The sequence below is a fragment of the Halichoeres trimaculatus genome, unplaced genomic scaffold, assembly GCF_033239565.1.
Source record: "Halichoeres trimaculatus isolate MK-OKI-2021-1 unplaced genomic scaffold, fHalTri1.1 fHalTri1_scaffold_6, whole genome shotgun sequence".
In the NCBI taxonomy this organism is placed as follows: domain Eukaryota; kingdom Metazoa; phylum Chordata; class Actinopteri; order Labriformes; family Labridae; genus Halichoeres; species Halichoeres trimaculatus.
Window position 1 is genome coordinate 3,263,114 of NW_027437184.1, and position 26,000 is coordinate 3,289,113.

The 26,000-nt window shown below is 38.0% G+C and overlaps 1 protein-coding gene across 4 annotated transcripts in view; it reads left to right on the forward strand.

Moving 5' to 3' along the window:
• cadm1a (cell adhesion molecule 1a) overlaps positions 1–26,000 on the forward strand; it is a 659,871-nt gene that overhangs the window by 436,963 nt on the left and 196,908 nt on the right. For all 4 annotated transcript variants that reach the window (XM_074671829.1, XM_074671830.1, XM_074671831.1 and 1 more), the window contains exon 2: positions 14,885–14,902. In XM_074671829.1, the coding sequence (XP_074527930.1) occupies positions 14,885–14,902 (18 nt within the window). The remainder of the gene's footprint in view (positions 1–14,884; positions 14,903–26,000) is intronic.

Consider the following 26,000-nt stretch of genomic DNA (forward strand, 5'->3'; position numbering starts at 1 on the left):
GCGGCCAAACTCTGAGTTTCAGACTGTGGTAGACGTGTTTGCGATACACTGCCCCCTGTAGTTTAGGAGTGGACGGCGCACTGAGTGTTAAAAAGTATAAAAGCCACACATGTTCTCGTTTCCACAGGATGTAATCAGAAATTTTAAGCCTACCATCTGAAGGAGCAGAAATCCAGACTCATCAGACTAGGCAGTGTTTTTCAGTCCTCTATGGTCCAGTTTTGGTGCCCGTGTGGATTGTAGCCTTATGGGTTGCCATAGACGTCAAGTATGAACAGTCTCCATCAATATCAGGCTTTTAAAGGCTTATTTGTAATGCACTCTACATTTCAAGAATGTCAAAGTGCCAAAGAGCAACAAATAAAATGATAAAATTTGAGATTTAAAGGTAGTAAACACAAATTCAAACTGGGCTCCTCCTCCTTGGCTCAGTGCCAGCTGCAGCACACACCCACTGACTCCGACCGAAGCCACGTGAACACACTCACTAGCCTAACAACCACCTGTAGCATCGCGTTTCTATATGGGAGGGGCCTGACTTAGCATGTTAGCACAAGCTAATCACGGGTATTAGCCAGATACCTGGTTAGCAGAAAGCTAACTCATTTTGCGCTTTGTTCCTGAAAGTGGGTGAAAATTGAGCCAAGTTTCACCCTCGTTTGAGGAAAATCTTTATCTGTTTGGCGTTGCATTTCAAGTTGGTTGTAATTTTCTTCCTCCGTGCTACGTCCGCTATCGTAGCCCTCATGGAATAGTTTCTTCCTCTTGCTAATCAACCTGCAAAGTCACTTGCAGACTGGGCGCACTATGATTGACTGATGTAACCATGTCTACTCTCCGCCCAGAAACATCTCGATACAACCAAAACATCAACATCCAGGCAGAGGAGGAGGTTCAAGGCAGACACAGACACTGACACACATGTATAGAGGCCCATAGGAGACAATTGAGCAGGATCATTAAGTAAAAATTGACTTTTTTTATTTTGTAGGAAAATCCTGCAGACCCTACCTCTAACTTCGAAGGGGAACCTTTAAAGAAGATTAGCAGAAACCTTTTCTAAAAGAGAAATTCAGTCTTGTCTCCCCGTCAGGATCGTTTTATCGCTGCATGCTAATGACTCAACCACACCTCAAATCTTCTCCAGATAGAAGCCTGTCTTCTGCTGGCATATGGGAAACATTTCACACAGAGAACATATTTGTCACTGTGATTTTACCGTCACAGTTTGAAGGGTGTGAACAAGCTACAAGTAAAGTTGAAACAGGCATTACTGTTTTCTCGCAAGTAAGACTACAAAATAATAGAGCGAGGAAAACATTTTTTTTTTATTCCCCCACCACAAAGAGAGAGTGACAGAAGTGTTTATGAACTGCCCGCTCCTATGGTGCGTGAAAAACAATGCTATGTTTGGAGCTGTTTTGTCACAGGCTGTCTAAACACGGGGATGTGATGAGTTTAACACCAGTAAAAAGAAAAAAAGCTTTGTAAAGAAATCAGCGAGGTAATGTTCTGCTTATCAGAACTCCTGAACTGTCCAATTTAACGTTCAAACAGTGATGTCTGTTTTCAAACCGCTCTATACGCTTTCTTTACAAACATTAAGCTGTTTCTTTCCTGACGTATGAGGCTAAACTAAAGAGTCCTATAAGATGCAGAGCTCTTTGACCGACGTCTTCACACTCCACTGCCCTCAAATAGATTCCTAACGTATCGCACTTAAAGCCGCCGTCGTGTGCTGCTGGCTGAAAACCCAAATCAGTTTCTCGACTTCTTCCACTTCATACAGCTGAGCGGTCAGGTTATCACACTGCCGTTTGGTGTCTTCACGCCACCAAGTCCCAGTGCTGTCTGGAGCCATTGGGTTTCCATTACCACAAATCCATTCCACTCATTTAAAATTAATGGCTGTGGACCTTCCCTGACCCCAGAGATAAGCCAGGCCCACTCTCTCTTTTTTTTTCTCTTTGAGCACCTGGAGGGTTGGGCTCTCCTATCTGTGCTTGAGTGGATGTATAGCTCTGGCATAGCAATTCTGGGTGGTCACTGGGTATTTCTTCTGAGATCTCCTTCAGAATGATGTATTACATTTTATATTGGATGAAGATGTGGGGTGGAATTAAAGCTCTTCATCTCTGGGCTTCATACACATCACATGGCATTGTTGAATGTTTGATTCTGATTGGTCAAAGCTTCCTAACTTCATTAAATCTAAACATCAGGGACAACCAGATCACACACATCACACGAGGTCCCTCTTTACAAACAGTGTATGATTTAACTTATTTCTGCTCAAAATGTGGCAAAACTGGAGCTTTGGACAATGAAGATGATAATTTTATTACTGAATGAAATAAAATCAAAGTTGATTGACATTTGCACAGGTACAGGGCAGTATAGGTAGACTGGAATTTGTGTGCATTTCTCTTTGAGACAACAAAAATCTAAAGTATGTATAAAAATATAAAAATGAATTCAGATAGTGATGTAGAAATGTAAAGACAAAAGACTAAAAAAATATAAAATCAAAATAAGAAAACAAAAGTTAAAGTCATACAAAATTAAGTTGACAAATTAACTGTACAAAAGCTATACAATGTGTGAAAAAAAATTCAAAAATGCAAGCACAAGCACAAAAGATTTTAAAGATTTTAAATGAAATAAAATAGAATTAAATTAATTCAAGTTAAATTAAATTAATTTAATTTAATTTAATTTAATAAATTAAAATAAGATTAAATTAAATTAATTTAAATTTAATTTAATAAGATTAAAATAATAATCGATGGATAACACTGTAAGAAACAATAAAACATAAATGTCTCAGATAAGGGGGTTCTCAAACTTTTTAGGCATCCATCTGATTTGATAACATTGATTTTAAATAATATTTTTACTATAAAAATAACAATTAAAAAAACATGAAATACTTTGTAAGGAATTAGGCTACAATTTTACTTTTCAATATTTTTTTTTTTTAAACTTTGAGAGAATCTTGGCTCAAAGGTTGTTGTTTTGTTTTTTTGTTTGTTTTCATTTATTACACAAAACTAAATTGGGCAGAGGTACTGGAAAAAAAAAACTGCTGATTTTATTAGTATTAGAGATCCCAGTTGGTTGATATTTTTTTCAGTGATACAGCAAACTTTTACAACCAATCCTGAATTATTTCACGGACCTCCAAGCCATGGTTTGGGGACCTCTGTGGGTCCTAGGACCCCACTTTGAGAACCAATGTCTTGAATTGTACCTGAGGTTATTGCACACATCTCCTGTGCATGATATGATTGCACTGTTTTTGCTTATTTATATTGCAAATTTGTATTGCACTGTGTGGTGATGAGCTCTCTATGGGATGAAATTTAATATTTGCACTTTTTTGTAAATGTTTATCTCTTTGTAAATTTGAGTATAATTAAATGACTTGAATTATATTTGGAGAGAAAAACACAATATTTAGTATTTTAGACTATAAAGATATTGAACCCTAAGGTTAAAAGGTCAAAGGTCTCGAGCCTTTGTGTGAGGACATCAATGCAAAGAAAGGACTGTATTCATCACACTTAATTCCCAGTAACTAACATTGTAGATTTGAGTTGCTAAAGCTGCTGGAAACAGTGAAGGAAAACAGCTTTTCAACTGTGTTATAATTACATCAGCTTAAATGAGATGCAGATAACCTGGGCGATATAAATTCCTCTTTTATGGCAGCTGGATGGAAATTGAGACAATAGAGGCTCTCATGAAATGAAGCTTATCCACATTTGAGCACCTGCATTTGTCCTACATTCTCCCTGCTAAGTGTACACCGTCTAGCAGATGGTACTGTAAACACACACTTCAGGATGGGGAAATTCACTCATAAAAAAAGGCCCCCGATGCATAATGTTACACTTTTATGGGCTGAGCTGTATTACTTTTTTTCTCAGGATGCTGTTATCCCCGTGAAACGCAGGCCTATACATGCACGGGGCGTCGCATTCAGCCGCCACACATGACTCAGTGAATGCTGGGACAGGGTGAGGATCAGGGCCGTCGGGGACATTACCCTGGGCTCTTTTTCCTCCTACACCCAGAGGATACAGCCGTTGGTGGAGGGGGGAGGGGGGTGCTCAGCCTTATCAGCAGGACAGCACCCAGCGCTCTAATCACTGGGTCCCAGAGACAGCCGGAGGTAAAGGCAGAGTGGATGGCTGAGCAACATCCAAGGAGAGAAAGAAGCAGGAGGAAGGGGAGACGGAAAAGAGGCAATGTTTATACCGCTTAGGTTACATCAAATGACAGCTGCTTTACAGTTCAGTGCATAACTGAGGAGAAATCCTCCTGGTGAGACGAGACGAGAGTAGATTCTGTCCCCACGGCGCATTGTTGCTGATGAAATATGGAGACTTTGCTGTTAGATCGCAAGTCTCTTAGCAACCAGAGCAGGTGCCATCGTGAAAGCATCCTTAAGATGAGGCAATACGCTAAAAAACCCTGGAAGGAGTCGGTCAGTTCGGCGAAATGGGAACAAGCTGAGTGTCCTACAAATGACCCTCACGCTCAGAGCTCTGAATCTTTTCTTTCAGCTCAAGAAAAACACAAATTTAACAGATTTCTTTTGTTGAAACACTTATTAAACGGCAAGGATGTGACGAAACTTTGGGAAACCGCCACCGGCAAAGGAAAAATGATCCTTTAACGAAACAGGTAGAGAAATATCACCAATTAGGCGTCAAAATAGTTTGGTTTCTGCCAAAGACGTGTTTAACTGTCTAATACAGCTCTTTGGCTCCTTGTAGCTTAAAAAAATAGTGAAATAAAGATTTTTTTTTTTTTTTTTTTTTACAAAGGGTATTGATGATTAAAGACACTAAAACTAAATAAAATCCTGCGTTAACATTTAGTTGATCTAAATCTTCATCCCATTTGTCAATAAAGCCTGCCACCGCTCTACTTCACCTCCTACAACATCAACAGCCCACCAACTTTCCATGCACCTGTGGCTAACCTCAAGTTTTACAGCCCTGGGAAGATAACTACATCTACAAAAAGACTAATCTGGAAGAAGATACAGATTTTAATTCTGTGTGGATGGATTCATTTAACTGACAATGCACAGGCCAGAAATACATGGTTGATAAGTTGCAAGACAAAAGTAAGCAACACATACTATTATAAAAAGTATAAATTCGGGGATAAAAAAAGGTCATAAAATTCAATACTTTATAAATTTTATAAATTTTTGCAGTTGTTTGTCTTTTTTTATTTTTGAAATTTAATTTAATTTTGTTCCTTTTTTAAATTAAAATTAAATTAAATTTAATTTTTTTTAAAGTATTGGAATTTGTTTGGGAAAACTCAAAAATTGTTTCAAATTTTTTTATTTTGCAAATGTTTTTAACTACAAATGTTTTATTTTTTTAGTTTTTGAAAGTATTGGAATTTTTTCGAAAACTCAAAAGTTGATGTACAATTTTTTTTTTTTTTTTAATTTACTTTTTGCCATTTTTTTAACTTCTAAAAGCTGAAATTTTTGTAATTGTTTTGAACTACATTTTTTTTTCTTTTTTTTTTTTTAGTTTTTGCTAACTTTGGAAATTTAGATTTTTGGGGAAATTTTGCAACTTTTTTAGAAGCTCATTTTTTAAAATTTCTTTTTCTAAAATATATTTGCAAAATTCATTTAAAAATTTCACCTCACATGGTCAATTTCATTGACCCAAGTAAACTTCCTGTTTAGATAATTTTCTGCTCTAAATTATATATGTTACAATTGTATTCACTTTATTGTCTCTGTTGTTAAGATAAAGTAGATTTTGTGGCTCCTGAATGACTTTAATCCAGCTGAGCTGAGGCTAAATGTGTCCTATGTAAGTAAAGGTTGCAGACCCCTGATCCAGAATGAAACTGCACTGGTATGTCCAAAAACATTCATTAGGGAAGTGTTACGGTAAACATTTTGCAAAGTGTCCCTAGTAACACATCCTTTTTAGAGCTTAAATGAATTTTTGACACCTCATACAAACCCAAATAACCTGAAAGTTGAATTAGCAGTTCCCTTCTGTTCAGCATATGTAGACAAAGAAAAGCTGTGAACCTGAATTTGTTCAGAAACACTCTCTTCTGTCACATCCCGACAACAGAACTTGTGAGAAAAACACAACTGAAAAAAACATTTCTTGTAAACTGTGAAGCCTCGCAGGTGAAGCAGCTTCCCTGCTGGCAGCATTTTTGTCATCCCTCCATGACTTTGTAACACAATAAGGAAGTGCTACAGGCAGTAAATAATAGATTAATATGTTATCAAAAAGCCTGGGAGCAGCCAGGATCCAGGTATGGTTGTATAACTCCAGACCTGGGTGTGATAGAGCACGCGGCGTCCCATTCTCCACACTTGATTTACTGCTGTGACTGCTTTAAAAGAAAGACAATAGGATTGGTGCTATTGATAATTAGTTTTTAATGTGCCACACTCATCATGTCCAATTTCATGCCCCTTAGGCAGCTGATCACAGATTTAATCAACACATTATTGCTTGCTATACTTACACTGACTGCAGGGAGGGCTTCTGTGTTTTGGTGGGGCTGTGCGCGGTTGCTGAGAGGAGTGTGGAGGGGGACGCAGTGTAAGCCTGTGTTTGTGTGATCCAGGAGCAAGCAGAGAGGTTGTCAGCATGTGCATCCATCCCAGCAACGTCGGTGTTTGATAGACATTGAATATGTGTTCCACGCCATTAACCAAGAGCTACGTTTGAAGATGACGCGCTTGGAAGCGTGCGGCCCTGCTGTGTCGAGGGAAGCTATTGTTATTATTGTGTTTCTGGTGAAGAGGAGAGTGTCCGGGCCTCCCTCACCTGATGAATACAGATGAAAGCAGAGCTGTTATGTCTGTTTTTTTTTTTTTCAGACCACTCTCATAACACCTGGGACTTGTTAGTTTTCGTTTTTCTGGTGGGGTTCTGCTCTTTTCTGAAGCCTGTTTCTGGATGCTGCAAACATTTTGGTAATGCTCAGATTTCAGTGAGACAACAACATGGACCAGTGTTTAAAAATCAGGCTGTTTCTTTTCATATCAGCGCACTGTTTGCATACACTCTGTAAGAAACATGCAATTAAACATCCTCTATAAATTTTGTTTGTGCCCTTCTGTGTTTCATGACCGTGTTAGTCAGATATCATGTGAGTGACATTAAACCAATGGCGTGTGTTGTTTCCATTGTTTTATTTATGTCCATAAATGATAGTCCTTGTAACCATTTACCGGTGGTACAGTCGTACAAAGCCAGTCTCTTTTCATCTTGTGTCGAACAGAGGAGCTGTTGAAACAGTGTCCAAAGCTGCCTTAGTCATCTTTAAGCGGAAAATGATCAGAAAAAGCTGCAGTGTCCTTCTCAAAAACTACCATCTACCACCCAAATTACAGAGATGCAGATTCAAAATGGATTAGTATGATCAGGGGACTTTGGTGTGTGGCAGAATTTGGTCTTGAATTTTCAGGTCCCCAGGGAGATTAATGCTATGCAAATAAGTCCTGGCTGGTTTCTGTTTAAACTAAAAAAAAAAAAAAAAAAAAATCTAAAAGAGGATCACACCTGTCAAGAGTGATTTGAGATTTTTTATTTATTTATTTTTTTAAAGATTTTTTTTTTTTTTTAATTTTCAATATATTTTTTCCTTTTTTGTTCTACATATTTTTCAAATTATTGAAGTTCAATTTTTGGAAAAATTATGCAAATTTTAACTATTTTTTAAAACCAAGCAATTTTTTAAATAACATATTTTTGCAAATTACAAAATGTGGCACATTTTTTAAAAATTTTTAAATGTGAATTTTTTTGAAAAAAATTTGCAACTTACTGAAATTTCATGAATTTGAATTTTATAAAATTATGAGATTACATTTTGTATTTCTTGAATACTTTTTTGAATAATACAAAAAAAGACATCACGTGTACAATCCCAAAAACATGAAAAACTTTTTGTTTGGATGACAATACACTAGATTTTTACTATGTTTGGAATTTTATTCACCTTTTTTGTCTTTATTGTGAAGTTAAGTAGATTTTGTAGGTCCTCAATGACTTTATTACAGGTGAGCTGAGGCAAAATGGCTCTTATGAAAGTTAAGGTTGCAGACCCCTGATTTAGGGGCTCCGCACAAAGATAATTCTCAGACGGAAGAAAAAAAGGTTTGGTAAGTTTCACTGTTTATTTTGAAGATCAGCTTTAACTTTCGAGTCTGTCTCACAACTTTTTGCTGCTGCAGTTTATGATGGAATGAAAGGGCGGAACATCAACTCACTATTTAGCTCCGCTCTTTTGTTACAAAAGGAAATCTGAATTATTATTAAAGTTTACATAATTTTTTATTCATTTATTTTAGTGCCCATAAATAACTTTTAGTGTATGGAGCGTGATGAAGAGGTGTTACAAGGCAATTGACTCAGTGACTCAAATGACTCAAAACTCACGATTCCCTTTGGTGAGTGACTCATTACAACTTGGTCCAGTAAAAAGAATCCAGTTTACCACCACTAATTAGGAGGAACATTGAATTTTAATCAGACATTTTGAGTCGACAAACTCTAACCCTGCTCAGTCTGGATTTGAACTGTGAATAAACTGAAGTTTTTTGGCTTTAACTCTCTCCTCTCCTGTCGCTGACATTTTTTGGGCCTGCCAGTTCCACGTCTGTGCTGGACAAGAGCTCCTTGAGTTGGTCTTGACCACCGCTCTCTACACCCAGCCTCTAACAAGTTTTCCAGCTAGAAATTGAGTGCAGGGGAAAAGGAGCAGAAATTCAGGCGACTGGAGCCAGAAGCAGTAGTAGCTGTGTTTATCTTGAACTACTCGGCTCCCTGGCTGTGAGTCAAACGTGGGGAGGGAGACATTGGGCAGCGGTGGAGGCCTTCATTAAATGCAGCTCAGGCTCTGGCGAAACCCTGGTTAATGTCCCTATCATCTCTGGAGTGGTCCAGCGCCGAGCTCTCTGTCCAAATGACTCATGTTTAATGCATCTCTGCAGTCCTTGTCATTTAACCTCACCTCTGGAGGTTGTAGGTTGGGGGTTTGGATAGCGCCGACTCCCACAAAAAAGCCCATGAGGGGCAAAGTTATTCTTCACCCGCTCTCCATTTACTTAACATGGGGAGAGCCTCTCCTATTGCTGTGTAATCTCCCAAAAGCAAACCCGCCCATCACCCCGTCACACCGCCTGAACCGGAGCTCAAGGGTGGTCTGGGTTTGACTGTGTGGCTTTCTGAAGCACTTTGTTACTCTACTTCCCGTGTGCTGGGGCTGAATGCGAAATCAGGGACCAATGATGCAGAGACTTAATGATTTAGCTGTTTACTCTTTTAAGGTCAGCACTCCAGTCTAAAGCCTCTGGAAGCTCAAGCTACAATAGCCTTTCACCTTTCATGAAAGCAGGGGTGAGGAAGCAGTTTGGAGACAAAATTAGCTTGATTTTTAGTTTGAGTTTCACTGATTTGATTCAAGCTCAGATACTCGAGTAAAACATAGAGCTGTATGCTGAAAATCTGAATGACTTGCACATGGATCACCCATATATGAGCACATCTTTAAAAACAGTCATCTTTTCAGGTGACATTAACCAAGAACTCACGAGGCCTCCTCCACTGTTGCCATGCTACTCAGTGACATCACAAGTTGATCTGTGTTTCTCAATCTGAAAAGACAAATTGTGTGTTACGGCCCCAAATTTGACTCTTAAAGTTTAAATAGGAGCAAAAATGTCAAGTGAAAAAATTAAAAAAATTGAGCGTATTTCTGTTATGAATATTCAACCAATTCACCAATCTCCGACATGACAAATTGAGTAAAATCGTATTTCCCTGTTGCATTATTTGTGCAAAGCAGTCACTTTTCTCATCTTACAATAACTTAAACCTACGTTTTACCTCATCACTTGAATATTTTTACTTACATTTTTTTGACCAAGAAAAGCAAGATACCCCCTCTTTAATGAATGAATTCTGATTTCCATCAACAATCTTTTCAATATTTAACCATGATTTGACTTGCTAGTGGATAAACTGGGATGTCTAAATTTATAAATGTAGTGTTTGTGGTGAGCTAAAGGTAATATTTAAGGTAGGGTCTGAAGGACAAAACATTTAAATGCGGCTCCTTCTTGGCTCAGTGCCAGCAGCAGCACACACCCACAGCCTCCAACCAAAGCTACGTGAACACACTTAATAGCCCAGTAACTACCTGTAGCATCGCGTTTCTACGTGGGAGAGACTTGAGAGTGGTTCACCTGACTTAGCATGTTAGCACAAGCTAATCACAGGTATTTGACACATACCTGGTTAGCAGAAAGCTAACTCATGTCACTCTTCATCCCGTGCTGCTCTACAAGTTCCCGAAAGTGAGTGAAAGTCAAGCCAAGCTTAAACCTCATTCAATTTGAGTTTTTCGTCCTCCATGCTATGTCCATTATTGTAGCTTCTCTGATTAGCTTCCTCCACATGCTTATCAACATGCAAAGTCACTTGCACACTTGTGGCTCTGTGATTGGCTGATGTAGCCACGTCTATTTGCTGCTCAGAAACATCCTGAAACAACCAAAACTTCAACAAACAGGCAGAGGAGGGGGTTTAAGGCAGACACAGACACTGACACAGATGTAAAGATGCCCTTTTTTTATTATTCAGGATTTTTTTGCCCATATTTGGAGAGGACAGAGCAGGAAACAGGATGAGCTTTGGCTTGAGTGTAGCATGGAAAAAGTGCCACAGGTTGGATTCCAACCCAGGCGTCTGGATCGAGGGCTAACCTCATGGGGTGCAGAACCTAGACCACTACACTGCAAAAAAATGAAATCATATCAAGTGTTTTTGTCTTATTTTCAGTAGAAAATTTATTTTAAGACTTATTATGAGCCACATTCACCCGACCAGTCCAGAAAAATGTCTTATAACTTGTATTAAGACATTATTCCACAGATTTTTCTTACATCAAATTACTATTTTTTTTACTTTAAAAAGCAAACCAAACCTGTTTTTTGTCTTTAAATAACTCAGAACAAGACATTTTTCTAGGCTGACCAGTCGAATGTTGATCGTATCGAGTATAACAGACAATTTCTACTTGAAATAAGACAAAAACACTTGATAAGATTTCACCAAACCTATTCATGTGCTGGATTTCTTCTCCTTGATTGAGGCGGATCTGGTTGTTTGCATCGCTCTTGCTTTTCAGCATTGTTAACCTCTAAGGAAGAAGAGGAAGAGGAAGATTTACTTTATGAAGCCTCTTTCTCTCTGAATCAGGCTATTTACACACTCATGCACAATTGACACTTAGAACAGCAAGGGGGGAAAAGGTTTTGACCAATCAAAACTAAGCGTTCAACGGAGAGTGGCTGATTTCTGACTGTTGAAGGTTTTTCAGTTGATTACAGTCGACTATTTTTGGCCGATGGAGTTGACTTGATATTTGGTTGAGGGTGTTTGCAGCAGTAGGGGGTGTTCAGATCTTTATTTAACGGCTCATGTTTGGCTTCGGTTTAATGTATATCTGTATCTTGGCGTGCGTTGCGTGTGCTGCTAACTTTGACGGACAGCGGGACATTTGGAAACCAAAGATTATTTTTCAGTTGGCTTCGTCTTCCTCCTCTGCTTCTGACTCAGACGACTCAATCATGGAGTTAAAGGTCGTTGTGTTGTTGTTTTCAGTCCAAATCGGATCAGCCACGCCCACATTGTCTCCTTAAGTGTTTCCTGATAGTAATGAAGGATGATTTGCTCTCAGATTACAGATCACGCTCTCGTCTTTAAAACCACACGTACATTTCTACTGCCTGATTTCTCGAAGATTCAAAGCTTTGTTAAAAGTTTCAGGTGCAGTTAAAGGCTGTCAAACTTCATCAAACTTCATATTTCGCCGAAGCTGCCAGAGATTTGCTTAGATTGCACTCAGATTGCATGAAATTGAATTTGTCATGCTCATTAAACACTAAACAGGTTTAAAATGAATGCAGCAGCTTGGAAATGAATGTAATTTCTATTTACGACGTGGTTGGACAACACATTATGCGACTGTTTGAAGCCTTTGAGCTGGCAGAGAGAGACGTGTCCGGGGATTTAGGGAGAGGAATTCAGCAGCAACAAGATGCATCTTTACCACATACGGAGCTATGTAACGAGATGTAAAAGAGCTGAGATTGTGCTCTTTGTTCCTCTTGATCTTCACGCTGCATTCTCCTCAGATTTTCCCTGCTTCTGATGCAAAGACTGCCTCCCTCACACTCCTCTTCTCCTTCACTCTCACACTCCCACTCAATGCCTGTCGCTCTTTCTTGCTCCGGATAATGGTAATTAGAATATCACCATGATTGAAATTTGGCAAAAGTTGAAGAGGAAATAGGTTTACTAATCAAAAGCTGCCTTGTAGCTGGAATCCTGATGCTCACTTGGCTGGAAAAGCTTCTTGTATGGTGGGGGGGCCTAAACGGATGCCAACTGTTTACTGTGGGCCAACGCTGCTCGTTCCCAGTCATGATGGATTTTATGCAGATGTCCCAGTTGACACATTTCAGACAGTTTTTGCTTAATAATTAGTTTGGAAATCCATTTTAATGTTCTATAGCGAGCTCACAGTGCATGTGTGTCTCTCTCAGTATCAGTATTACGGCGATGTGAAGTATCCAAGTCTGTTGATTAAGGGCCTGTGTCCACTAATGTCTTTTTTGCTGCTTGTTTTGTCATTTCCCCCTCATAACAGTGTTTATCAGTGATTTTAGTGCTCAGTAGCCTTTGTAATGCTTTAGGAATGAGCATTTTGAGCAAAAAGTGCAACAATCCCTCCAATCCCAAACAATACTGGTGGGTTGGATACCATAAATGAATGGATACACTGTAAAAACTGGAATGTAAGATGTGTTTGTGTCTTATTTTCAGTAGAAAATGTTTTAATATGAGCCTTATTCACCTGACCAGTCCAGTAAAATGTCTTATCCTAAGCAATTCAACAACAAAAATGAAGTCTGAATTGTTTGAAACAAGTCCAAAAACTCTGCCAAAGTTTTTTGAATGAAGGCATTATTCTATTTTCAAGAAACATATAGAAGAAATGTTTCTTATCCCATTGGCAGATTTATTTTGACCTCATTTTTTTTCTTTTGAAAACTTGAATATGAAACATTTCAGGAATTGTCAGTTGAATGTGGCTTGTATAAAGAATATTTTCACTGCAAGTGTACGTTTTTATCTTATTTTCAGTAGAAAATGTCTTTTTAGACTCAATATGAGCCACATTCACCTGACCAGTCCAGAAAAATATCTTATTTCAAGTTATTCAAAGACAAAAAATGAGGTCTGAATTGGTTAGAATAAAATCTGCCATTGGCATTTTTCAAACCTGTTACAAGCAATTCAGGCCTCATTTTATCTTTAAATAATTCAAAACAGGACATTTTCTGGAGTGACTAGGTGAATGTGGCTAATATAAAGTATAATAAGACAATTTTGACTTAAAATAAGACATAAACCCTTGATAAGATTCCAGTTTTTTTGCAGTGTAGGATCTACTTTTTTGTATTTTGAGTGGGGAAACCATCTTCTAACTTGTTTCACCTCATGGTATCAGCAATGAGTTCTTCTTCTTGATTGAGGCAGATCTCCATCTGCCAATGGATCGAGGGAAAAGTCACTAGTATTTGACATTATAACAGACATTATTCTAGTTTTAAGCAATTTTCTCTTGTTCCTCTGGCAGATTTCTTTTTGACTTGTTACAAGCAATTCAGACCTCGTTTTTTGGCTTTAAACAACTTGAAACAAGACATTTTTTGGACTTATCAAGTGAGTATGGCTCATACAAAGGATAATGAGACATTTTTACTTATAAAAAAGTCAAAAACACTTCATAAGATTTTATTTTTTGAGGTGTAGACTTTTCTTGCTTAAAAATATTACTAAAACACTTACTTTGATTCCAGTTTTTGCAGTGTTCAATATGAGTATACTAGTTTTACCTTGCAAAGTTTGCACTTTGTAGAAACTCTTCCCAGAACTTTTTGACGCTGCTCAAGTTACTGTTTTCCCCCACTTCTGAATATCACAGTGCTTTCTCATGTTATCATGTTCTCACTGAAGGTTTTTTTGTTCATAAATTGCAAAAATCAGACAGGTTTCAGTTGGTCCACATAGACAAACTGGTTGTTACAACACATTACATCCAGAGGCTGGTGTAAACAATGAAGAAACATCTAAAGATGATAATTAAGTCACATAAACTATTATTTATTTATTTATCTATCTATTTATTTAGGTAAGCAATTATTTGAATATTCAAAACTCTTTTCAACCTGGTAATGCTTAGAACAGGATGAAGTGGCCTTTGCTCTGGCCCTTTAAGAAGCATGTATAACGCTGGCTAATGAAGATGTGGTAGATTATGTTTTTAAGGTGTAAATGAAGCTGTGGTTACATGGGGGGTCATGGGTTTGACTGTTTCTTGGATGGTTTCTGTGATCTGTGCTGAAACTTCTTGTTGCTTTGTGTTAAAACTCGACGAACATTTTGTGATCTGTGCTGACTCTGTCATCGTTTCATTTAGAAGCATGGTAAATCAAAGGTTTGGGGTTTCCTTCTTACAGCCTCCTGATTCTGATGTTTCTCTTGAACATCTCACCTGTCTCAATCAGCTGATCTGTGAAGTGATTCTCTGTGTGCAGAGGGGACCAGCATGTATGACTTTTCTTTGCATTTTTACCTGCCTCCTCCTGAACTTTACACGCATGAACCTCATTGCACCTGCAAACGGGGCTTTTAAACTGAAAGGGGCTTTGAATGCTAACCTCCCTTTCTGTTTTTTTTTTTCTCCTCCCTTCTTTCCTTCTCACCTATCCTCCTCTCCTCTTCTTCCTCCAACTCAGGAGCTGCACAGTACCCAGGTAAGCTCCCCGCGCTCCTCCGCCTCTCCTCGCCACATCCTCTCACCTTTTCTCAGCTTCTCACTCCCTTTCAGACATGCTTCCTCTCAGCATCTGTAGTGTTTGTGTATCTCAACCCGCAATCTTTCTCCATCTGGGTTTCTCTCACTCACTCTCACACACTTGGCCTCTATCTGCCTTTCCTGCATTCTCCACAGACCATTTCTTCTGGATCTCATGCAGCTGCTGCTGCTGCTGCTGACTGATGCATCTTCAGTGTTGTGAATAGTGTTAGCTGTAGCATCCTGTAGCGTGCTCTGCAGTTAAACAGATAGAGATAATATAGAAATCAATGATCTGAGGGCTTTAATTCTCAAACATGGCATCATTTCCTTTAGATAGCTTTTAATTAGACCATGCAGAAGCACGGATGGCATTAACAGGTTTGTACAACTGTTAGCATTCATGCAGCTCCTTTGCTGCTAAAAGAGTTCATCACTAACTGCTGTGTGTTTACTTTTTTTTAACAAATATCATCATCTTTCTCATCTTTTTAAGTGTAAATGTTCCTGTTATCTAAATCTTAACTTTTAGGAAACACTTCCAGAAACCTGTCATTCACTTTTGTGAATGTGTTGCTCACCCAGAAACTTTTTTTTTCCAAAATCATTCAGAGGGATGTTGTAGAAAAGCTCGTGTGGAGGAAAACAGAATGTCAATCTTTCATGTCCAGTCGACTGAACAGGGATGTTTGTGATTTCTGATCAGAAATCACACAGTTAAACCATGTCAACTTCGCAGCATTAGAATATTCACCATTGCAATAAAACTTTATTTAGTTATTGTAATTTCATAAATTATTTATTTATGTATTTATTTATTTATTTAATTATTTATTCATTTATTTTTTAAATTTTTTATTTATTCATTTTTTTATATATTTACTTTTTTTATTTAAAGATTCATTCATGTATTAATATATATTTTCATCTAGCCATTTATTTTTTTATTAATGTATGTTTTTAATACTTATTTTTTAATTATTCATTTTTACTTATTTTTTATCTATTAATTCATTCATTTATTAATATATATTTTTCAGTCATCTATTCATTTATTATTTGTATATGTTTTTTATCTACATGTTTTTATTTATATAAATCATTTTTTATTTTTCATTTTTTGATTTTTACTTATATTTTATCTTTTGATTCATTTAATTATTTATGTATTTATATTAATATTTATTTATCATTTTTTGTTTTTTGTTGAAGGCCTAAATTGCCTCATATTTTCTATCCCTGACGCGTGCTTCAAACACCCAACAGACAGACAGCAAACAACAGAATTTTAAGAAAAGTGAAAAAAATAAGTTATGAAGTTGAGATTTTGAATTACGTTCTCTTTTTCTGTCTTCCTTTCCCTGTTTTTTAAACTTTAATGAATACAAAATACAGAGACTATTATCTGTGCTTAAGAGTGTTGTTATACATGAAACAAAAAAAATGATTGAACCAAGAAAAAGAAAACATAAAATAAAAAAATATCAAACTATTTCTTTCAAATATTCCACATAAAAGCCTGGTCTGATCTGCAGCTAGGGCAAAACAAAGTCATGGATGTATTGTAGGTATTCATGCTAAAGTAATATTTCAGTGATAAAATTAGAAACGTCATGGAGTCCAACATTTGGCACGGTCAGAATGAGTGTCTGTTGGTACCCTTGTGAGAAATCTCCCCTGCTTTAAATCAACTCAGCTGCCCCTGTAGCTACCTCCACTCCCCCTCTCCCCTGTCTCTCCTCTACACAGCCTTTTAATCCAATTAGCAGAGCCGGTGACAGTTATTTATATGTACATGAATTAGAATTGAGCAGGAAGAGATCCTCCCTTGGGGCTGATTGGACGGAGCCCAGTCCTTCACAGGTCTGTTCTCGGTCACAGACTTCTTCAGCGGCGCTCCCTGAAGCCGCCTGCCAACCAAAACTCACAGCAACACGCGCTGCCAATAACAATCATCATCCCATCCCCAATTTAATGTGAAACCAACATCAGCGCAGACATCTTATCCCCAGCAGAGGAACATCAACTTATTACTGATCTCTTTCAAAGTTGTCGATACTTTGGAGCCGTTGGGTTTAAACTGTGGCGCTCTAATCAGCTGTCATCTCTCAGTTCAGGTTCAGCTCAGGCCTGTGTGCCTGCTTAAATCCATTACATTAGACTGGAATGAGGCTGTTTTTACCCTTCTGAGCTGTGTGCCAATGATCGCAGTCGTTCACAGGGTTAGAAAAAAAACATCTCATGAGGTTGGCAGCATAAAACTGAAAGGGTTTAAATTACACTATGGTTGAAATGTTGTTTATTGAGATTTTGAAAAGTTGGTTAGATAATTATTGATTAATTTAGCCTCTTCTAACAGCATGTTTACAGTCCTCTAGAGCAGTGTTTCTCAAAGTGGGGTCCCAGGACCCTCAGGGGTCTGCGAACCATCGCCAGGGGTCCGTGGAATAATTTCAGAAACACTTGTTAAAGTATGCTATATTATTAAAAAAAGCAAATCAACAAAATGGGATCTCTTGCAACAAGAAAATCTGATACTACTGTCCATTTTAGTTTTGCACCATGAGATATATCCTAATATGAAAAAAAAACTCAAAACAAAACATGATCTTGGTGCAGTGGCGTGCACAGACTTTTCGAAGGGCAGGGGCAAAAATAAGAAAAATGGCACATTTGCCACCAAAGAGGGCAGTTTATCATATTTTAACCAGCCAAGAGGGCAGTTAAGTGTGTTTTACCAACCAGGAGGGCACTTTCACACACATTTTGGCTCCTGAAAGGTCACTCTAGAGGGTGCTCTTCAGCAACTGGGCCACAAGGGGCCCCCTCGCCCCCCTCTGTGCACACCACTGCCTTGGAGATCGCGTTTCCTCAAAGTTTACAAAATGAATTTCCTGGAAAGCATAAATTTAGCCTAAAATGCTACATAGTACGTAGTAAGTATAGTAAGTATGAATATGAAGCTAATTGTTGCTACGATACTGAGGGGATCCCTGGATGAATGTCTAACCTGAAAGGGTCCATGGTCTAAAAAGTGAGAATCCCTACTCTTGAGTCTAGAGGTCTTTAACCAGGGTCAGTGACATTTTTGGAGAATCAGGCAAATTTTCCTTTTTTCATATATTTCTTCTCCAAACATGCTGTATGTGTATAACGTCTTTGAACACTCATTAACGCACACATGGAAGCCAAAAATGGTGTCTTTCAGTCAGAAATGCATATTTGGCACCTCAGCAGCTCCCTCAAACTGCACACAGGTTCACTCAGCTTTCACCCCCAGCTTCTGAAGATGCACTGCAAAAAGTTAAATCTTATCAAGTGTTATTTACATTCTGGTCAGTTCAAAAAATGTCTTGTTTCGAGTTGTTTTAAGACTAAAATGAGGTCTGAATTGCTTAATATAATCAAGAAAAAATCTGCCAATGGAACAAGAAAAATTTGCTAGAAAATTTGCTCGGAACTAGATTTATGTCCTAAAACAAGTACCTTTTCTCTTTTTCCATTGGCATTTTTTTTCAACTTGATACAGCAATTCAGACCCCATTTTTCTCTTTAAGTAACTCGAAATAAGGCATTTTTCTGGACTCGTCAGGTGAATGTGGCTCATATTAAGCCTAAAAAGACATTTTCTACTGAAAATAAGACAAAAACATTTGATAAGATTTCAGTCTTTTGCAGTGTAGTATAGCTTAGTATTGCATGCACGGTAACAAGGTGTGTTTAAAAATGGTGCCAGGCCCATTTTTATACGAAATGTTGAAAAGCTCTGCTCTAGACCTTGATTAAAGCTACAGGAACATATTTTGGCAAATAGATTTCAACTGGGTTGCATTAGCTTCTAATGTATTTTATTTATTTTCACTTAGAAACAAGACTGTGTACACTTGTACACTGATTATAGGCAAAAATGGAAAATGTTGAATGAAAGAAACAGCGTGAGTGCAAAGCAAAGCCAGACTGAAATGAGATTTAAAAGCTTCAAAAATAAATGGAAAAATGTTTCCTTTACAAATTCAGCAGATTTTCAAATGAATGAAACTATAATATGAAATGAAGCTGTTACAGCAGTATTTTCTCAAACCTGTGAAGAGCTCCTGCAGGATTTAAATCCTTTTTTTTTCCAAAGGAAAAACTTGGATTTGGTTTTAAACATTGTAACAGAGGGTGCTTTTTAACACCTCGCTCCAGAGAATCCCAAAGCAAGCCTGGATTAGCAATTCCCCGATATGCTTTGGAACAAAATAAAAATACATGGATCAGGAATTTAATAAACTAAAGAGCTGCTAATTAAAAATATGCTCAGGGGGTCGATGGAAAAATTGAGCATGGAACCACCTACTGAATTAATCTGGCCAAGCCTGGAGGTGTTCAGCTGGCTTTAGATGTAGGGACTCTGGAGGCCATAGCATAAGGTTCTCATCATTTTCATGCACCATCAGCCCACTCAGTGAGCCCCGGTGAGTTTTAGTGGACTGCTGAGTGCTACACAATGTCATTTCATGTTCAGTGAATGAAGCACGGCTGACAAATGCTTTTAAGCTAACTTTAAAGATTTGGCTTTGGGTTTTATGTTGCATACCGAAAGATAATGATGTAATCAAAGATGTGATGTCGCCAAACACAAAACTTCAAACGCAAATTCTGCTTGTTATCAATAGAAGCTGATTCTTGTTTAGCCTCATTTCCTGTAGTCTTCCTTTTTTTAACTTGAAAACTTGTGTTTTCAAATGAACTTTTCTAATTTTTCATGCCTGGTGTGAGCTCATTCATGATCATTGGTTCTACCTCAATGCAACCTCTGTACAGACAACAAACAAACAGACAAGACAGTGAAAGATGTTTGAGTTTAGCATCATTATTAAGTCAAAGGCTAGAACATGAGCTAAAGGCTAAAACATGAGCTTATGGCTAAAACATGAGCTTAAGGCTAAAACCCAAGCTAAATGCTTAACCACAAAGTAAGAGATGGATACAAGCCAAAGGCTAAAACAAGAGCTAAAGGCTAAAACATGAGCTTGAGACAAAAAAAAACAAAAAAAAACAAAACCAAGCTAAATGCTTAGCCACAAACTAAAAGCTGGGATATGAGCTAAAGGCTAAAACACAATCTTTAGGCCAAAACATAAGAAATTTGCTGAAACACAAGCTTAATGCTACATCACAAGCCAAAGGCCAAAACTCAATCTTAAGGCTAAAACATAAGCTAAATGCTAAAACATAGACAAAAAGCTAGGATACTAGCTAAAGGCTTAAACATGAGCTAAATGCTAAAACAAAGCTATATGCTAAAACATGAGCCAAAGTCCAAAACACAATCTTAAATCTAAAACCCAAGCTAAATGCTTAGCCACAAACTATAAGCTAGGATACAAGCTAAAGACTTAAACATAAGCTAAAGGCTGAAATATAAGCTAAATGCTAAAACATCAGCAAAAGGCTAAAATATGAGCTTAAGGCTAAAAACCCAAGCTTAATGTTAACCTAGAAACTCAAAGCTAGGATACAAGCTGAAGGCTGAAACACAACCTAATTACTAAAACTATAGCAAAAGGCTTAAACACGAGCTAAGTGCTCAAACACAAGCCATAGGCCAAAACACAATCTTAAGGCTAAAACCCAAGTTAAAGGCTAAAACATGAGCTTAAGGCTAAGACCCAAGCTGACCACAAATTAAAAACTAGGATACTAGCTAAAGGCTTAAATTTGGGATAAACTGTTTATGCTAATGTTCATTCCAACCCACAGTCAGCAGTTATTCTGCAGTGGTCTGTTCAAACTTGAGAGTCTATCAATAAAATGAAGAGTGAGGTTACGTTAGCTCTGATTGGTAGATGACTGGCAGGACATAACCAGGATTCACTAATGTTACAAACACCAGGCTGTGAGTAGAGCTAAATTTAGCTGGCTGCTAAACTACGGTACAAACAGACAAAGTTAGCTTGTTGTCACATTTAAAAGTGTACCTCAACCAAACTGTTGATAGATACCTTACTATCTATCTAGATCTAAACTGATTTTTGAACCAGGCTGTAAATCTGTTTGTTGGAAAGTTTTGCTTTTTGGGCTGCAGTTTCTATCACTTCCACCAAAGCTTCATGTTTACAGATGAGGGATTGAACCTGAGCATGTCAGGTTATGTAAGAGGTTTCCGTCTAGGTACAGCGCTACATTGACCAATGGTTTCTGCTCTCGAGTAGATTCGGTATAAACCAGTCCCAAAAGAGCAGCAGCAGAGTAAGAATAGAAGTGGAAGTAGAGCAGTAGTAGTACCAACTTTAACTCCTCAGGCTTGTAATGAACTTAACATTCCAGTTTTTTTCTTTTCCTCCAGAGCTTAAAATGTGGTATGTTTTGAAAAGTCCCGTCTTGCTGTCAAAGGCCACAGAGCCTCCCTGGCCAACCCGCCACCGCCACAGACATGACTTGTGTTCTGCTGCGTGGGCGACTCGTGTTTGCTCTGCGTGCTGATCAATAGAAAAGAAGACATGAGCACATGGAGGTGGGCAAAGGGACACCGCAGTTAACACGAGGAGTCTTATCCATGTGTGCACAGATAGAGGCTCTTTAAACACACGCACAAACATACACACACACACGCACACGACAGCCCAGATTAATGACTAAATCAATCACACGCAGACGCTGTTTGCTTGTCATCCTGTGTGCTTTTCTTTTATAACACAGGTTCAATTTCCCAGGCTACTGAAGCTCTATCAGCGTTTCCTCCGAATATGTATTCAGCAAGGTCATCTCTCACTGCGCAGAGAACATTTCCCCACCACAGGATGTGTCTCTGCTATTGCAATGTCAATAGTCCCCAGTCCAATGCATTGCAATCTACATTTGTCAATACGTGAGCTGCTTAGAGCGACTATCTGAGCCGAGGATGCAGCTCGTTCATTAAAGGGACCTTGTTTTGACTCCTGTTGACTCACAGATGCTCTCAGGTAATGACTGCATGGATTCAAAGGGAGAAACAATTTAAAATCATCACAATGATTATTACTGGTCAACATCCAAATTCCTGCAGCGTGCCAGTGAAGTATCAGGCTAAAGCTAAAAACTGTGATCTGAACTCTGTGTTACTTTGTCAGAGAGGATAATTAAAATCGAGAGAATGAGGAAACTTCATGCTGTGAAAACATAGATTAAAAATGACACTTTACAGCAGGCGGAGAGGTTGAACTCTGTCCTCCTGTCTGTAATAAGGGGATGTAGAGAGCTCAGCTGAAGAGGTTTCACGTGGGCAGCTCCATCTGCTCACAACAAACTACAAAGACAAAGTAAGAGCACATTATGAAGGCACAAAAGGGCAAGTGCTACAGTTTTCTCCCTGTTTGCTCGCTTCAATATTTGATATACTCCAATAAAACGCTGCTGTAATGCACTATTTTATGTCTAATATACACATAGGGTATTTATACCATAAAGATTTTTACCCTATTAGAAAGGTCAAAATGATGCAGTGCTGAAAAAAATCAACTTTGATTTAAGAAAAACAAGTATTTGGAAACAATTGTACATTTTCTACATATACATGACTCCAGAAATGGATTTAAAAGCCCCAAAGAAGAAAAAACAAACATACATTTCTGTTCTTTCTTCATGTTGGTCTGATTGGTGTTGGTGTTTCAAAGGTTTTGTAGATTTGGATTCATACACTCACCAGCCACTTTATCAGACACACCTGTCCAACTGCTCGTTAACACAAATTTCTAATCAGCCTATCACATGGCAGCAACTCAATGCATTTAGGCATGTAGACATGGTGAAGACCATCTGCTGCAGTTCAAAGCGAGCACCAGAATGGAGAAGAAAGGTGATTTAAGGGACTTTGAACGTGGCATGGTTGTTGGTCTGAGTATTTCAGAAACTGCTGATCTACTGGGATTTTAACCCACAACCATCTCTAGGGTTTACAGAGAATGGTCCAAAAAGAGGAAATATCCAGTGAGCAGCAGTTCTGTGGAACAAAATGCCTTGTTGATGCCAGAGGCTCAAACATGAGCGCAAGGCTAAAACCCAAGCTAAATGCTAAACCACAAACTAACAGCTAGAATACAAGCTAAGGGCTGAAACACAAACTAAGAGCTAGGATCGAAGCTTAAGGGTAAACCACAAGCGAAATGCCAAAACACAATCTTAAGGCTAAAACCCAAGATACAGGCTCAAACATGAGCACAAGGCTAAAACCCAAGCCAAATGCTAAACCACAAACTAAAAGCTAGAATACAAGCTAAGGGCTAAAAAACAAGCTAATTGCTATAACATAAGCAAAAGGCTAAAACACTAGCTAAATGCTCAAACACAAACTTAGAGCTATGATCCAAGCTTAAGGCTAAACCATAAGCTAAATGCATAACATTAGATCGTGCTAAAACAGGGGCTTAATGCTAAAACAAGCTGAAGGCCAAAACACAATCTTAGGGCTTAAACCCAAGCTAAGTACTAAACCACAACCTAAAAGCTTGTATACAAGCTAAGGACTAAAACACAAGCTAAATGCTATTACATAAGCAAAAGGCTAAGTCACAAGCTAAATACTAAAATACAAACCAAAGGCCAAAACACAATTTGGAGGGCTAAAATCCGTGGTAAAGGGTAAAAGATAAGCTTAAGGCTAAAACATAAGCTAAATGCGAAACCACAAACAAAGAGCTAGGATCCAAGCTTATCGCTTAAACACCAGTTAAATGCTAAAACATAAACAAATGGCTAAAGCATGAGCTAAATGCTAAAACACAAGCCAAAGGCCGAAACACAATCTCCAGGGCTTAAACCCATGCTAAAGGCTAAAAAATTAGCTTAAGGCTAAAACCCAAGCTAAATGCTAAACCACGAACTGAAAGCAAGGATACAAGCTAAATGCTTAAACGCAAGCTTAATGCTAAAACATTAATTTGTCCTAAAACATGAGCTAAATGCTAAAACACAAGCCAAAGGCCAAAACACAATCTTAAGGCTTAAACCCATGCTAAAGGCTAAAACAAGAGCTTAAGGATAAAACCCACACACATTTTTATGACAGTGTGTGAGACTCCAGGCCAGAAGGTGGCGCTGCAGTTTCAACAGGTCCTCCTCACAGCATCTGTACGCAAAGAATTTAAAATTACAAAAGCTTGATTCTTGGAAACACTGAATTAATGGATGACTGAAATAAATGCTTAAAGCTTCTGTAGCTGGTATTCAAACATCTTAACACCAACAGGTCACTGCCTTGATCCAGGTGAGTCATCGACACCAGGTTTGTCAAAACATTTTACTCGTGACAAAAAGGATATTTGTCTTTAATTTGATATTAACCTCAGCTGTATCCATCAGGACTTCAGGTCTTTACATCTCAAAGGTCTTTAAATATTACAGATGAATAATTCTCATCTGCTGCTCTGAGAGTGTCATAAAATCTAAACGGTTGAACTTTGACCACACACACATTTCTTAATCATCAAAGCGAATGGCACGGTGGGTTAAATGTGTTTCTCTAATTAACGTGTCAGACTGAAGGCGAGATATAAAGACGCTGCCTGTTTAAAGTAATTATCTTTGACATTCAGAGACAAACTTTGTTTTGCTGCTTACCATCACCTGAAGAGACAAAACAGTTATTGAAGTTATACACAGTCGGTCATTTGTGAACCGCCCACAGGAACAGCTGCATGTCAAACGTTAAAGAAACAAATCTAATGCTAATGTTGGAGACAGGAAGTAAACAGGAGTGTGCACATTTGTTCTGGTTTCAGTTTTCCATCACATAAAAGAGGAAGTTGATTGATTATAATGAAATGAAAGGGGCTTATAGGGCTGTGTAATCATGGTTTTGGATAATTTAACACCAGCGGGATATTTACAGTACAGGCCTGCATTAAACATTCACTCTTTGATTGGGAGTAATAATATGGAGTTTGTTACAGAGGGTGACGATTGTTCTGTGATGATTAAATCATTGCTTTTAATTAAAGCATCATAAACTTGTAAACCACAGTGTGCAGCTCGTGTTTGACGTAAAGTGAAATATGTTTCAGGCAAAGCTGCTTTAAATCCTGTTGTTGCAAATCCTGCTCTACCATCAGCAGTGTACAAAAAAATTCAGAAAGTTATCCAAGAAAAACTTATACAAACTAAACTTTTACAGTTTCACACTGAGACACTTCAGGCTGAATGCAGATATCCAACACAGGCCCTGAAATTCAGATTTTAAAAATGACCAGTTTTGTCACCGTTGACCTGTAGGTTACGAAGAGGCGTCGGTTCAGCAGTGACACTTGGTTTGAAACAGTTAAAAACCCCTCACGGTGCTTTAAAATCAAACTTTTAAATGTTTTAGCGTGCTGTTTGAGCTCCCCTCTAGCTATGCCACACAATTTGTACAACAAGAATTTGCATATTCTGATTGGTTTAAGTCTGAATTGAGAGAAATAAAAACTTCTCTTTTTAATAAAGGGGAATAATTTGAGGGCTTGAGGAGCAAACTTTTCTGTGCTGTAGCTGAAGTTCTTACTTCTTTATGTAAGAATATATGAATGTAGAGAAAAGTTAGTGGGAACTTTTTGACAACCAATCCAAGCCCTCGGGACATTTTTGCAGATTGATTGAAAATTCATAGGGTAATATTCCACTGTTAGTTGAAAAGTCACTGGGAACTTTCCAAAAACTTAAAAAAAAATAGTCACTGGGATTTTTATTTTTTATTTTTTTGGCAGTTATTGAAACAGTCACTGAAAAGTTGATTGTGATTCATTCAAATGGTCACTGGGAACCATGAATCAAAACAATGAATCAAAAAGTCATGGGAGCTGCTCAAAAATTAACAGGAACTGTCAAGATTTTTTTTATCCCAACTTGAAAAGGAACAATAAACTGCCCAAAGTAGACTGGATTTTACTTACGAAGCATTACAGGGCAGATTCTTCTTAGGTTTGTCTTTTATTCAGTTTCAAGGTAAACTTTAAAGTAAGCAGACCAAACACAACACTAGCCACATATACATGGACCCAAATATTCCGCTTGCATTCGGTTTATTTGCTCAAACGGAAAGAATTTAACCTTTGTATACACCT